The sequence below is a fragment of the Macadamia integrifolia genome, unplaced genomic scaffold (genome assembly GCF_013358625.1).
Source record: "Macadamia integrifolia cultivar HAES 741 unplaced genomic scaffold, SCU_Mint_v3 scaffold2400, whole genome shotgun sequence".
NCBI classification, from domain to species: Eukaryota; Viridiplantae; Streptophyta; class Magnoliopsida; order Proteales; family Proteaceae; genus Macadamia; species Macadamia integrifolia.
In genome coordinates, this window is record NW_024868690.1 from 17,068 (window position 1) to 29,323 (window position 12,256).

The window sequence follows — 12,256 nt, forward strand, 5'->3', positions numbered from 1 at the left end:
AATAATCAAATCTAAGGTCTAATGGAAGATGTGTACAATGATTTGGAAGGATTTGGAAGGTGTATTAGTGAAGATTTAGAGTATTTGAAAGTTCTTGAGCTAAAGAAGTTAAATTTAGGGTTTCATTGATGTTCTTAAGAAAGAGGTAAGAATCTCCCTTTTTCTTTTGATTTGATCTTAGATCTAGGTTAAGGATACATGATTGGACCTTAGATGAGTGATTTGAGTCACCGGATTAGCCCCAAACAAGTTCCCCAAGCCAGAGAGAAGATGGGGAAGAAGATGGGAGAATTTCATTTCAAGACCGGGGGGTGTTCCAGGCCCACCTATCTTTGGGTCTCTACCCCACTTGAGTTTTCAGAACTCAATTTCTGAGCTCTGGTGTAACCGGCGAGCATAAGCCAGTGGGCTCCGAGGCCTGCCTATCTTTGACTCATACCCACCTGTCTTTTCAGAATGCCCAGAATGGGTCCAAATTTAATGTGTAACCCCAATTTATGATTCTAAACCCGATTTTAGTGTTCAAACATGATAATTTTGACCTCAAAATAGTGAAATGATAAACCATTATGTTTATGATAGGTTACACTCATACGCGTACCCACACGTCGGATCTCTTGCGTGCTGGGTACAAGCATCGTGTACATATACAAGTAAGTGGGGAGTGGACTCTAACTTAATTTTAGAATGTTATGCATCACTTAACATGTGTTAGTATAGCCATATCATCATGTCACTTGTGTGTAGACTAGACATCACGTATGCCATATCACGCATTGTATGTGCATTTACATAACATGCTATGCTTTGCTTTATGATAAATATTCTTTACGTCTTGATGTATGTGATAGAAGAATTTCATATGGACATGATATGCATGCTAGATTAGATGTTGTAGATGACTTGGAAACGAGTGCATGGTGGCTCGTGGAATGGGACGTTGTGCCGTATTGTAATCATACTATTCTTATATAGAAGCATGTGGCTAGGATTTATATACCCCTTTGTGCTATGATCCTTCCCAATAGGGGTTTACATGTTGGGTTACTATTGGGGGGAAGCATCGGATTGCAATTGTCGAACTCCTGCAGCGGTTAGAAGTATGCACGGCTAATCGCTAGGACAGTCGGTAACCCCGGTGGTATATTCAGAGGGCCGATCGTACTGCTTTTATTTTGGGTGGAGTCACCCATTTACTTTTTGTCATTTAAATTTTCTGGGAGTCGGCTTGCATTTTAAATTCTGGTACCAACGGTGGGCCTTCTCTGACAACCCTATGGGTGTATTACGGGATGGGGATCGTGGCTCGTACCCAGGGCATACACACACTGTGGTTGTGAGTAACACATAGCATAGCCTATGATCTAGTAATATTGTTAGGCTAATAGGATTAAAATGAATTGCATACATATATGCACATTTGTGTGGTGACTATTTGTGTGATTTTCCTTGTGTGGTCTTCCTTTCCACTTACTGGGCTAGTGAGCTCATCTCACTTGCACAACTCTTTTTAGGTGATTTTACAGGTTACCCGCTTAGAGATCAGGAGCCGGGCCCCACTTTGGAGTTTTTCTCTAAGGACTGGTGGGTCCCTGATGATTTTGAGCACGGTGCCGATTGCACATGCAAGGATTGTGCTACATGGCAGCTGTGACTCCTGAGTGATTCTTTTTATTACTTGATGCTTAAATTGTTATATTTTTGTGTATATATCATGCCTTCCGGCCCAAACGTATATGACTTTTATGACTTAATTTGGGTATCAAGTATTTGGGAAACAATTATAGGTATTATTATGCGTAGTACTTTTGCTGAAAATACAGCTCTTATCTTAGTTTAATAGATGTATGTTGTATTGCAGTTACTGCATTATTGATCCTGACAGGTTGTGAGTTAACCGGAGTTAACTCGATCACCAACTCGGTTCTGTGCGAGCGGGGTGTGACACCATTGTTTTCTCCTCTGCTCCCTATTCTAGTTCTCCATCTTCTTCCTCATCTCACATCTCATTGTTCCTCTCCATTCACATATTCTAACTGAGAGGCCCCCCAGCCTGAGATAGCCATCCCACCATCCCATTCACATCCATCCCATCTTAATCTTTCTTCTTTTATTATTTTTTCTTTAATCATCTTCATCCAACAAGTAAGTATTCTTCTTAAATTTTTCTTTGAATTTCTTCAAGTCCTCTAGAAGGTTGGATGTTACACTTTTTTTTTTTTGGATTAAGAAATTCAGCCATTCGATCGAACTCAAATTGTGACCAGGCATTCAAGAACCCTAATTTGGAGATCGATTCAAATTTGGACCCTTTCCGATGGCTTGATCTTGAGATATTTGTAAAATACTGATTATTGCCTTCCCTTCTCAAGATCCGAAAAAAGTTATTGTTGTGTTCAAATAGTTATTGTTTTTCTTCCATTTGTGATTCAAGTTAACTCCTTAAATTTTTCTAAAGATCCTACCTGAGATTAGATCACTTGTGATTCGATCTTACATTAATTAGTATCAGGGCCTAACTGAAGATGGTTTTAGAAGTTCGGTACTTTGCTAGAAAATGGGATGCATGCTACGCCCTTGATTGGCTAGATTCTCTCGAGGAATATTTTGACTATAGCTTGACAGGGACACGAAAGCTTCGATTTTTTTGCTCTTAGTTGATTGGTTATGCTGGAGAATGGTGGAGAGTCTATGAAAAGCAACTCCAAGCTCTAGGACATGAGCCTAGGACTTGGGAAGAGATGAAGTACGAGTTAGGGACCCAATACCTCCTTGCATATGTCCAAAGAAGGCTCTTCCCTCTGCACGATTCCACCAAAAGACATCTACATGTATCTAAAAAACACCCACATGTCATAAGAGTCTAAAACAATTGGTAGACCACTTGGCCGCTCTAGTGCAAAAATATGCAAATGAGCAACAAGAGAAGACACCTCCAACCAAAGCACTAAAAACTGAAGTTAATGTTAGTGTGGAAGAAATTTCAGCCATTCCTAATTTAAGGAAGAGTTAGTCCCTGTTGTTCTGATCAGTGAAATTAATCAGGACAAAGTCGAAAGCGACATGATCGTAATTGTGGACAATGAGGTCGAGCCCGAGGAGATTGGTACTATAACAACTGTGATGAGTGTGAACAACCAAGAGGAAGATCTTAAGGGGTTCAAATTTGAAGTAGTAATTGAAGAATCCATTAAGGAGATTGTGAACAACGAGGACAAAGAACTTGAGGAGTCAGTTTAAGTTTGAGAAGGTAGAAGATGTACTAGAAGACAACCCCATGGATACATCCAATGATGTTGGGGTTGTGCATGTGGAGTTCATTATCTCATTGAAGTATCTAGAAGATCGTGCCCCTCACATTCTATAATACATTCTTGTCTTCAAAGAATTGCTTGAGTTTTACTATGACCAATAGCTTAACCTTCATCACGCCAAGGTGGTCGTTCTCATGTTCAAAACTCGAGGTTGAGTTATTTAAGTGATGGAGAATTGATGTAAATAAGTCACTTAATGGGCTTATTTTATTGAAAATAAGCTTTGGATTGGTTATGTATGTGTTGGGCCTGTAATCCCATAGGATTTCTTTGTAATGGGCCACTTTAATAGGCCTAAAATATGGGTAGAAAGTAGAAAAAATATATTTAATTTATTACTTTAGTTAGAGTCCTGTTTTGAGTCTATTTTCTTTGTTATTTTAGTTTTCTAGTCAGTTTAGGTCTTCCAATTAGTTATGGATTGGGTTTGGCTTTTCCTTTTTAGTGTTTGAGTCAGTTTTGAGTCTTTTATATAAGTTTGTAAGCGGCTACAAAATTGAACACGAATTTATTAATGAAATTGCAGCTTTGTACTCCCAAAATTCTGAGAAAGAATTTTTCAACAGCTGAGATAGCTGTGGGTGAGAGGTCCAAGCTGAGATAGCCATCCCACCATCCCATTCACATCCATCCCATCTCAATCTTTCCTCTTTTATTATTTGTTCTTTAATCATCTTCTTCACTAACAAGTAAGTATTGTTTTTCAAGTTTTCCTTGAATTTCTTCAAATCTTCTAGAAGGTTGGATGTCACACATTTTTTTTCGGATTAAGCAATTTAGCCATCCGATTGAACTCAAATTGTGACCAGGAATTCAAGAACCCTAATTTGGAGATCGATTCAAATTTGGGTCCCTTCCGATGGCTTGATCTTGAGATATTTGCAAAATACCAATTCTACCCTTCCCTTCTCAAGATCTAGAAAAAGTTACTATTGTGTTCAAATAGTTATTGTTTTGCTTCCGTTTGTTGATTCAAGTTAACTCCTTAAATCTTCTAACGATCCTACCTGGGATTGGATCGCTTGTGATTCGATCTTACATTAGTTGCGGTGTGGTCGATGGATGATTCTTGTACCGTATTTGCCATTCTTGATTGTATGTATATGTTTGACTATGCGAAGACATGTATAAACATGCGGTTAGGATTATTGACCCTGTGCTACAACCCTTTGGCAACAATAGGTTACGTGTTGAATTACCCACAGTGGTAGGTTTGATGAGATTTTTTGAAATACCACTTCCTCAATACGATGTGAGTTTAGCCAGAGGTGGACCGAGCCCAGGTGATCGATGGATGATTCCATAACCGTAGCGCTAGGACGGGTTTATCAGGGCTTCTCGGGTGACCAACGATGCAATCCGAGATTGACAGGTTCCCTTTTGCAACTAAGGTTTGTATCTTTGGGTGATTGATGGCCAGTTTTGGGACCAAGGATACTGCCTATTGTGTTACAGTAGCACTATGGACCCATGAATTAGTTTCGTTGTTTAGATTGATAATAAATGAATTCATGCACCGCATCATAGACTATTTGTGATTGCTTGCATGTTCCCAATCCCCTCACTGGGCTTAATGAAGCTAACATCATGTTCATGTTCATTTTTAAATGATGATGCAGAGATCGTTGTGCCGATGAGCAGTGATGCTTTTTCCTTCATTGCTGAGTACGGCGGAGATTGGTGGATTCTAGAGTCCGAGGAACATAATGTAGGTTGTGCTTGTGAAGATTGTGCATACAGTGCACCGTGATCGAGGATCCGATGTCCTCCATTATATTTTTTAGATGTAATACTTTTGTGATATTTATTATATATGTTTTGTTGTGAAGGGTGCATGAGAGTAAAATTGGTTATTGTAATATTCTATCACATTGTAGTTCGCCAATACAAGAATTACTGTTATATCTTTTATTATTTAGCTGCCCCTGGTTATTATGATTCTTGATTATGGACTGTTAGTATATGGTATTGCATTTGAGATCTTGGTAGATTGAATAGGATGACAGTAAGTCTCCTAGTCACATCTCCGATGTCTTAAGGAGTGGAGTGGTGGAGTGGTGGAGTGGTGGAGTGGCGGAGTGTGACAACAGCTCTTGGTGGACAAACCCAAACGAGACCTAGTCCCAGGTCATGAATTTTTTTTTTTATTTATTTATTTAATTTTTTTTTTTTTGGTAATTACCAGGTCATGACTTTCGCTAGAGCAGTATTTGGGAGACAATTTTAGGGTTTTGGTCACCCAAGGGAGGCAATGTTAACATTGGAATATTGTGTTGAATTGAGACAGGGTAATCTAATAAGTTCTTCCGAACACAACCAGCAACGCGTGAACCAGAAAATGGTGTAGCAGAAAATATATATAAGAAGGAAACAGAGTGAACTCGCCTGACCAACCTTTCCCCTATAACTCTGGCAGACACATCTACGACCTGCGACCGATCAAAGTATCAAACTTTGGAGGGTAGCACAAGATGAGGACTCTGTCGCCAATTGCTAGGCAAGTGAGAGTGAGAGAAAAGCTTCAGCAGGGAGAGAAAAAGGCAGAATATAAGAACACAACAGTGGAAGAGGGATCAGTAGCAGAATATAAGAAGACAACAGTGAGCAGAATAAGAACTAGTGACTTAAGGTTTTTTTTCTTCTTCATCATCATCGCTCTGATACTATGTAAAAAAATCAAATAAAATAGAATCTACGAAGAAGAGGAGAAGTGAAGAGAAGAAGAAAGTAGAAGGAGAGAGAGCATGATGGAGATGGAGCAGAGGGAGAGAGCTAGAACTCGATGGGAATATAATTCCCCTATCATGGTCTAGCCTTATATAATATTAAGTCATGAACACTTTGTGGGAATCCTACTAAGAGTCTAAGTCTAATTACAATAAAGAAGAATAATTAGAAAAGGAAATAACAATTAAAAGCAGATTACAAGTCAACATTAGCCCATATCCCCCTCACCATACATTTTATGTTCTATTATTGCGTTCGTGATTCAGTTTTTTCAAATCATATAATGTCAAGTCTGATTCCGCAATTTGATTTCTAACCCTCCCTCCAAAAAAAAAAAAAAAAAAAAATTGTGGCCAAGACAGACATAATGATGTTTGATTTGTTTGTTGAAGTATTTTATCTCGTATTTGCTACAGTTGATATGTTCGTGTTCACTCCTCTATGCATTGAAACGGTGGAGAATTATTTCTTTCACAGGTGGTGAACCTCGAGTTCTTACTGATAGCTCACCAACACTTGTTCCCCTTAAGACATTGATTCGAACATTACCTCTTGCAATAACTTATTTGCTCTACATGGTATGCTTTCCTGAATAGTTTTTCAATTTTCTTTTGATGAAGAATTATGAGTTTTCTTATATGAGCTTGAAATAGTGTGTCACTCTATCATCAATTTTTCCCCTGTTGAAAGCTGGCGTCAATGGAGTCTGTACGTGGAGTTAATGTTCCCATGTACACTACCCTTAGGAGGACTACAGTGGTATTTACAATGCTTGTGGAGTATTTTCTGACGAGGCAGAAATATTCGTCATCTGTTGTTGGCACGTAAATTGCCCTTTCTCGCTGTTTGGTTGAGTTGAATAAATTCTAATATCTGTCACTGTAACATTCACCTTTTATTATCCGAAAATTAACTGGCCATTCTTACTGAGCTTTCGATTTTGATGGTCTTGAAGACATGGTGATGTGTGCATTTTTTGTCTACTGTATTTCATTGTCTTAGAGGGTGATAACTAACAATGTAATAATTGAGGTGGATTGGTGGACCAGTGCAGTGCTATAAAGCCATATATTATTTGTTGTAATACAGGTCTACTTCTTTTAGCTGCTTCAATATGAAGCCATAATGCAGAAGCATGCTGAGTTCAGGATAGAATGCCCCTGTTTTATGTTTTGGTAGAATTCATCATGATTTTTTTGGCTTAACGTTTTTATGTCTCTAATTCCTTTCTTAATGGTAAATCCAACGATTTCATCAGTGTGGGGTTGATAATTCTTGGTGCATTTATTGTGGGTGCTCGAGACTTGTCATTTGATTCCTTTGCCTACGCAATTGTTTTCATTGCCAACATCGCTACAGCAATATACCTTGCAACTATAGCCTGTCTTGGTAGTATTTCTTATCTCCCGATATTTCGTTCTCTCATACTAGAATTTGCTGTTTGGTTACTGAAATGTGGTATTTATCATCATCACAGGAAAATCTAGCGGCCTTAATAGCTTTGGTCTAATGTGGTGCAATGGTGAGATAAACATATCTTAAACTATTTGTTCTTTTAGTGTCACAGTACATTTGAAGTTTGAAAACTGTGGTTGCTCTAGCTTATATTTTGCCTGTCTTTTTGTAGGAATAATATGTGTACCAGTGTTGCTTTTTTGGACATTTGTCCGAGGTGACTTGGAGATGACAATGACTTTTCCTCATTTATATTCCCCTGGATTTCAGGTGCTTCCTGTTCACTGCCAAATTTGTCTTTTTCATTGCATATTGTATGACTCGGGCACCTTGGAGGTGTTGGAACAATTTCACTTTTTGACGAAGGTCATGGGTTTCTTGCTTCTGTCTAAATGCTCTGTTTTCTATGGGTCTGTTGATTGAATACAGATTTTCATGCATCTTATGCAAATCAATTGTGCATTCAGCTCACATGCTTTCTTCTATGCTTTGTTTTTTTTTTTTCTCCTCACCTATGTTATGCTTATTCTGACCATGTCTCATATTTTTCTTGTACTCAATGACTTGTTCAAGTGGATCAAATAAGAGCTGGATAACTTTTTCTCTTACTGTGAAGGTATTATGGTTCACCAGGATATCCCTGGAGAGATTTTAACTGCGCTGATTTTTTTAAAGTTAAAATTTATAGTGTTATGCGACCAGCCATGTTGTATGGAGCAGAATGTTGGTCGACCAAGAAATGAGGCATGTATAAAACTAGTGCAGCTGAGATGCAGAAGTTGTTATGGATGAGGGGCAAGTTATGAAAGAATGTAGCTAGAAGTGTAGGCTGTAGGCATTTGTGTTACCTTGTTGTGGCACAAACAGGGGACAAGATGAAGAAACCATCCGATATGTTTTAGTCATGTAAAACAAAGCCATCATGCATCAGTGAAGAGAGATGGGCAAACATCTTTTTTGGAACTTTTAATGAATACTGATATGGTTCGAGTTCAAGGCATCATGAGAATAAGAGCGAGGCCTAAAATAGGACTTAGAAGTAATGACAAAAGATTTAACTGCTTATGATCTAAAACAAGATGTGGCACTACCTTTATTGCAATGGCTGAACAGGATTCTTGTAGGCGAGTTGTAGCCGACCTGAGTTGGTGATAAAGAATTGTTGATTTGGTTCAAGTTTAGTGTCTTAGAACTTTTCTTATTTCGGAGCAAATTCAAAATTTCACATTTTTCTTCTAAATTTTAATTGATCTTCATTTCTTTGTGTTCCTATTACATAGTCCAGTGGAATCAGTCATTGCCTTAAAACAGACAAGAAGACATATATTTACATTAGCTGTTTATTCTTCTTGTGGTATTTTACCCCTTGTGCATTTAAATTCAATGGATCTAATTAGAAATAGTGCATTTTTTTTGGCAGGCTGTCATGCTTCTTTCCTGTATAATGGCTTTCTTATTGAACTACTGTATCTTTCTGAATACAACTGTCAATTCAGCTCTCACACAAACAATGTGCAGTAATTTAAAGGTTTGTTTACGAATCTTTTGTACTACCATGCACAAACAGATCAAAAACCTTCTCTGGTCCTGAGACAATTATTAATGTAATGAATCCAAGGCCTGGATCTCAAGTTAAACAGCAAGGGATTGTTCAATTGTGCTGGCATGCTGTTCAACCCCCATCAACCACATGATGTTAGCTTATTAACAATAAAGTAGATACTCGATATACTAAAATAATAATCTTCCCTTCACCACCTACCTGTGTTTCTTTCTTTGTTGGGAATGAGAATGTGCAGTTCAGGCAACAATATTGAACAAAGTATAATGTACCTATGGAGCTCATCTTCCCATATTGATGTGATGGATGACCGAAAATATTGTCACCATCGGATAACTTAGAAAAGATGTTGTATAGTCCTGCAGATTTTCATGTGATCCCCTTCAAATTACAATCTTCTCATCAGTTCACTTTATGTATAGGAGATAAGACTAGACCTTACACTTGTATGGTAAGGACTATCATCCCCTATTCATTATCTGGGCATTGCTGATCTTTGTGCTGCGGCAGGATTTTTTTACTATCGGGTTTGGCTGGCTTGTTTTTGGTGGGCTTCCATTTGATATTGTATGTTTAAGTTTCTGTTCTGTCATTTCTTATTTGACATCCTATACCCGAAGTTTTTGTTTTTCTTATCTGAACTATCTGCCATGTTTTGTTGCCAGTTGAACGTTGTTGGACAACTTCTTGGTTTCCTTGGCTCTGGTTTCTATGCCTACTGTAAACTCAAGGGGAAGTAACAAGACATTCTTCAGGAGCTTGTTTTCAGTTGGTGGTTCTTATTCGAGTTGATGATGCTGATGTCTTCATCATCTCCTAATTTTGATCAAATGGACCCTGCCTCAGTATAAAGAGTGAAATGGTTTTTTTTTCCGCGACTGAAGAGCATTTTAACATTATCTTTTCCTATATCAGGGGAATAAGAGCCTCTTTTTTTCTCCCGGTCCTCATTTCATAATTTTATAGTAGGCCAGGATAAGAACTTAAATTTAGAAGTGGCTTAACTGCTACCTAATGCAACGCAGTTTGATTTCATAGGTGGTTATTGCTCATATAGTCTTTGCCTCTTTAAATTCCTCCTCTCAGTCCCCAAAAATCGTGAAAATTGCAAAAGAAACTGAAAGGAAATGAAAAATGCCATTCTGATACATAAATTGTGTAAATATGTGTTCAAACGTCTGTTGCAAGAGAAGACATCATTTGTTCCTTAGTTCTGCAAAACACTTTTGGTTACAATGAAGCATTGTTGCTCAAGTGCATCAGCTGTTATGGCCCTGGGGAACAATGTTTTATTTCATGACAATGCTTCCGTGTTGGCCTTCTTCAGATGGTTTCTGTGATTGAAACCCTGTTATAAATGCTTGTCCTTGTTTCTTTTTTGGACCACATTTCTGATATATATCTACTTGAAGCTTTACATTATCCTGTTCTATTAGTTTCACATGTGAGATGAGAAGTGGATACAGCATACAGCATTTGTTCTTAATCTCTAATCATTTGACTGACACAGAAGAACATTCTTAGTAAGTAATAATATCTGATTGAGGAGCTCTGTTGCGGCAAATTTAGTTTGGATGAAGGTAAGTGGGTCTCAATAATGTGGCATTTTATGTTCCTGGGAAGATTAGAGACCATGAATACCCTGATAAGAAAAACTAAATTTAATGGATTTGATCAGAAACTTCACTAGATGCCTATGGTCTTCTAGAAGCTTCCTTTTTTGTTAATTTGAGACCGTATTACTCAGAAAAAAAAATGTATAACAATCTAATTGACCAGAATTATTGGTCTAAAAACCTAGCTTCTCTAGTTAAAGTATGTGCAACAGCGACACGCTCCCAACGTACACAAGGCTACAATCAACTGTCTTTAGTGCATCTGTTTTCTTTTCCGCGTCGTTAGTCTACAAGCCTTTCTCATTTCAGTGTTCATCTTTTGAATCTTGGGTATAGATATTTGGTATTTTGATTAGAGTAGGGCTTACAAGAGACAGGGTGGTAAGACCAGAACGTACTGCCCTGCCATAGTCGTTAGTCTGTTTATAGTTGCAATTGTCGTCGTAGCCAGATTTCAAAATAAAAAATGGAAAATTAGCTGTGGAGATTCAATGTGGTTAGAGATTCATAGAAGCACCAAGGCCCCGTTTGTTTGCCGGGTAAAAAGGGATGGGAAAGATAAAGGTTTGTTTGCCGGGTAAAAAGGGGTGGGTCCATGTGCAGTGGGGTGGATCATTAGGAAAGGGTAGGATGGCAGAAACAAGAAAAAATACTGTAGCATCTCACCCCTCTTTGTTTGGTTTGAGCACTTGAGTTAATGGGGTGGTATTCGTGAATGTTCGAGAGAGAAATAGAGAAAGAGAAAAGAGAGAGGAGACAAGAACCTATTGATTACTTTGGATATTTAAAAGTGTCACACCCCAGTTCTAGTAGATCCAATTTACCATTAGGAATATCGGTGGTGTAAGTAGACACATACCTGTCTTACAAACCTATCAGGATCTCTGACAGCAGTACCTTAACATTTCACAATCTCGCATCACAAACCAACTAAAAGCAGCGCAATTACAGTCTAATAACGGAATCATCAATTAAATGGGGAAATGTCTAATAATAAAATATATACCATAACCGAGTTATTATGTTACAAACATCCATGATTTATAAATAATAAGTTCAAAAGTATACCATCTAAAAACTCATATCAAAATCACAAAAAATACGCCAAACACCTCATGGTGTTGCGTATGCACAGAAATCACAAGCACAGTCTTGGCCATGCTCCTCCGCTTCCAGCATCCACTAGTTGCTCGCTCCATACTCGGGTTCGGAGGAAAGAGAGTCACTAGCCATAGGCACGATCGTACATGCATCATCATCTAAAAAGTGTGTATACGTGGGGTGAGCTTTCCAAATCGCTCAGTGAAGAGTGGGGTTCAAGCACACCCAAGTAAAGTAATTGCAGTAATAATTTATGATACATGATAACAGAAATTAAACACACAGTCCATGATGCTCGAGGTGATATTCATTTATTTTATTATCCACCTAACAATACAACTAAGTATGGTAAATGCTATTACGGCACATTAAGTTGTATCCCTCGTCTTGGAACTGCCATCGACTATGCAGGGATACAAACCCTAGCCGTGAATAGAAGCCTTTCGGTCCCCGTATGCGTCCATGGGTCACCCAGAAAACCC

General features: G+C 38.2%; 1 protein-coding gene across 1 annotated transcript; it reads left to right on the top strand.

The window, feature by feature from the left end:
• The first annotated feature begins 3,063 nt into the window (after positions 1 to 3,063).
• Positions 3,064 to 10,109, top strand: LOC122066453 (UDP-N-acetylglucosamine transporter UGNT1-like). The gene is made up of 9 exons (XM_042630257.1): positions 3,064 to 3,234; positions 6,458 to 6,619; positions 6,732 to 6,865; positions 7,300 to 7,430; positions 7,519 to 7,563; positions 7,669 to 7,766; positions 8,917 to 9,024; positions 9,568 to 9,624; positions 9,723 to 10,109. Exons 1-9 carry the CDS (start codon positions 3,064 to 3,066, stop codon positions 9,795 to 9,797), a joined length of 981 nt encoding a protein of 326 aa, XP_042486191.1. The 3' UTR covers positions 9,798 to 10,109.
• Positions 10,110 to 12,256: the final 2,147 nt, after the last annotated feature.

What these genes read in the sequence shown, in the direction of transcription:
- LOC122066453 (XM_042630257.1), top strand. Translation starts at nt 3,064, where the DNA reads ATGATCGTAATTGTGGACAATGAGGTCGAGCCCGAGGAGATTGGTACT. An exon ending in ACAAAGAACTTGAGGAGTCA is followed by an intron (nt 3,235 to 6,457) that starts GTTTAAGTTTGA and finishes TATTTGCTACAG; the next exon opens with TTGATATGTTCGTGTTCACT. An exon ending in CAATGTGCAGTAATTTAAAG is followed by an intron (nt 9,025 to 9,567) that starts GTTTGTTTACGA and finishes GTGCTGCGGCAG; the next exon opens with GATTTTTTTACTATCGGGTT.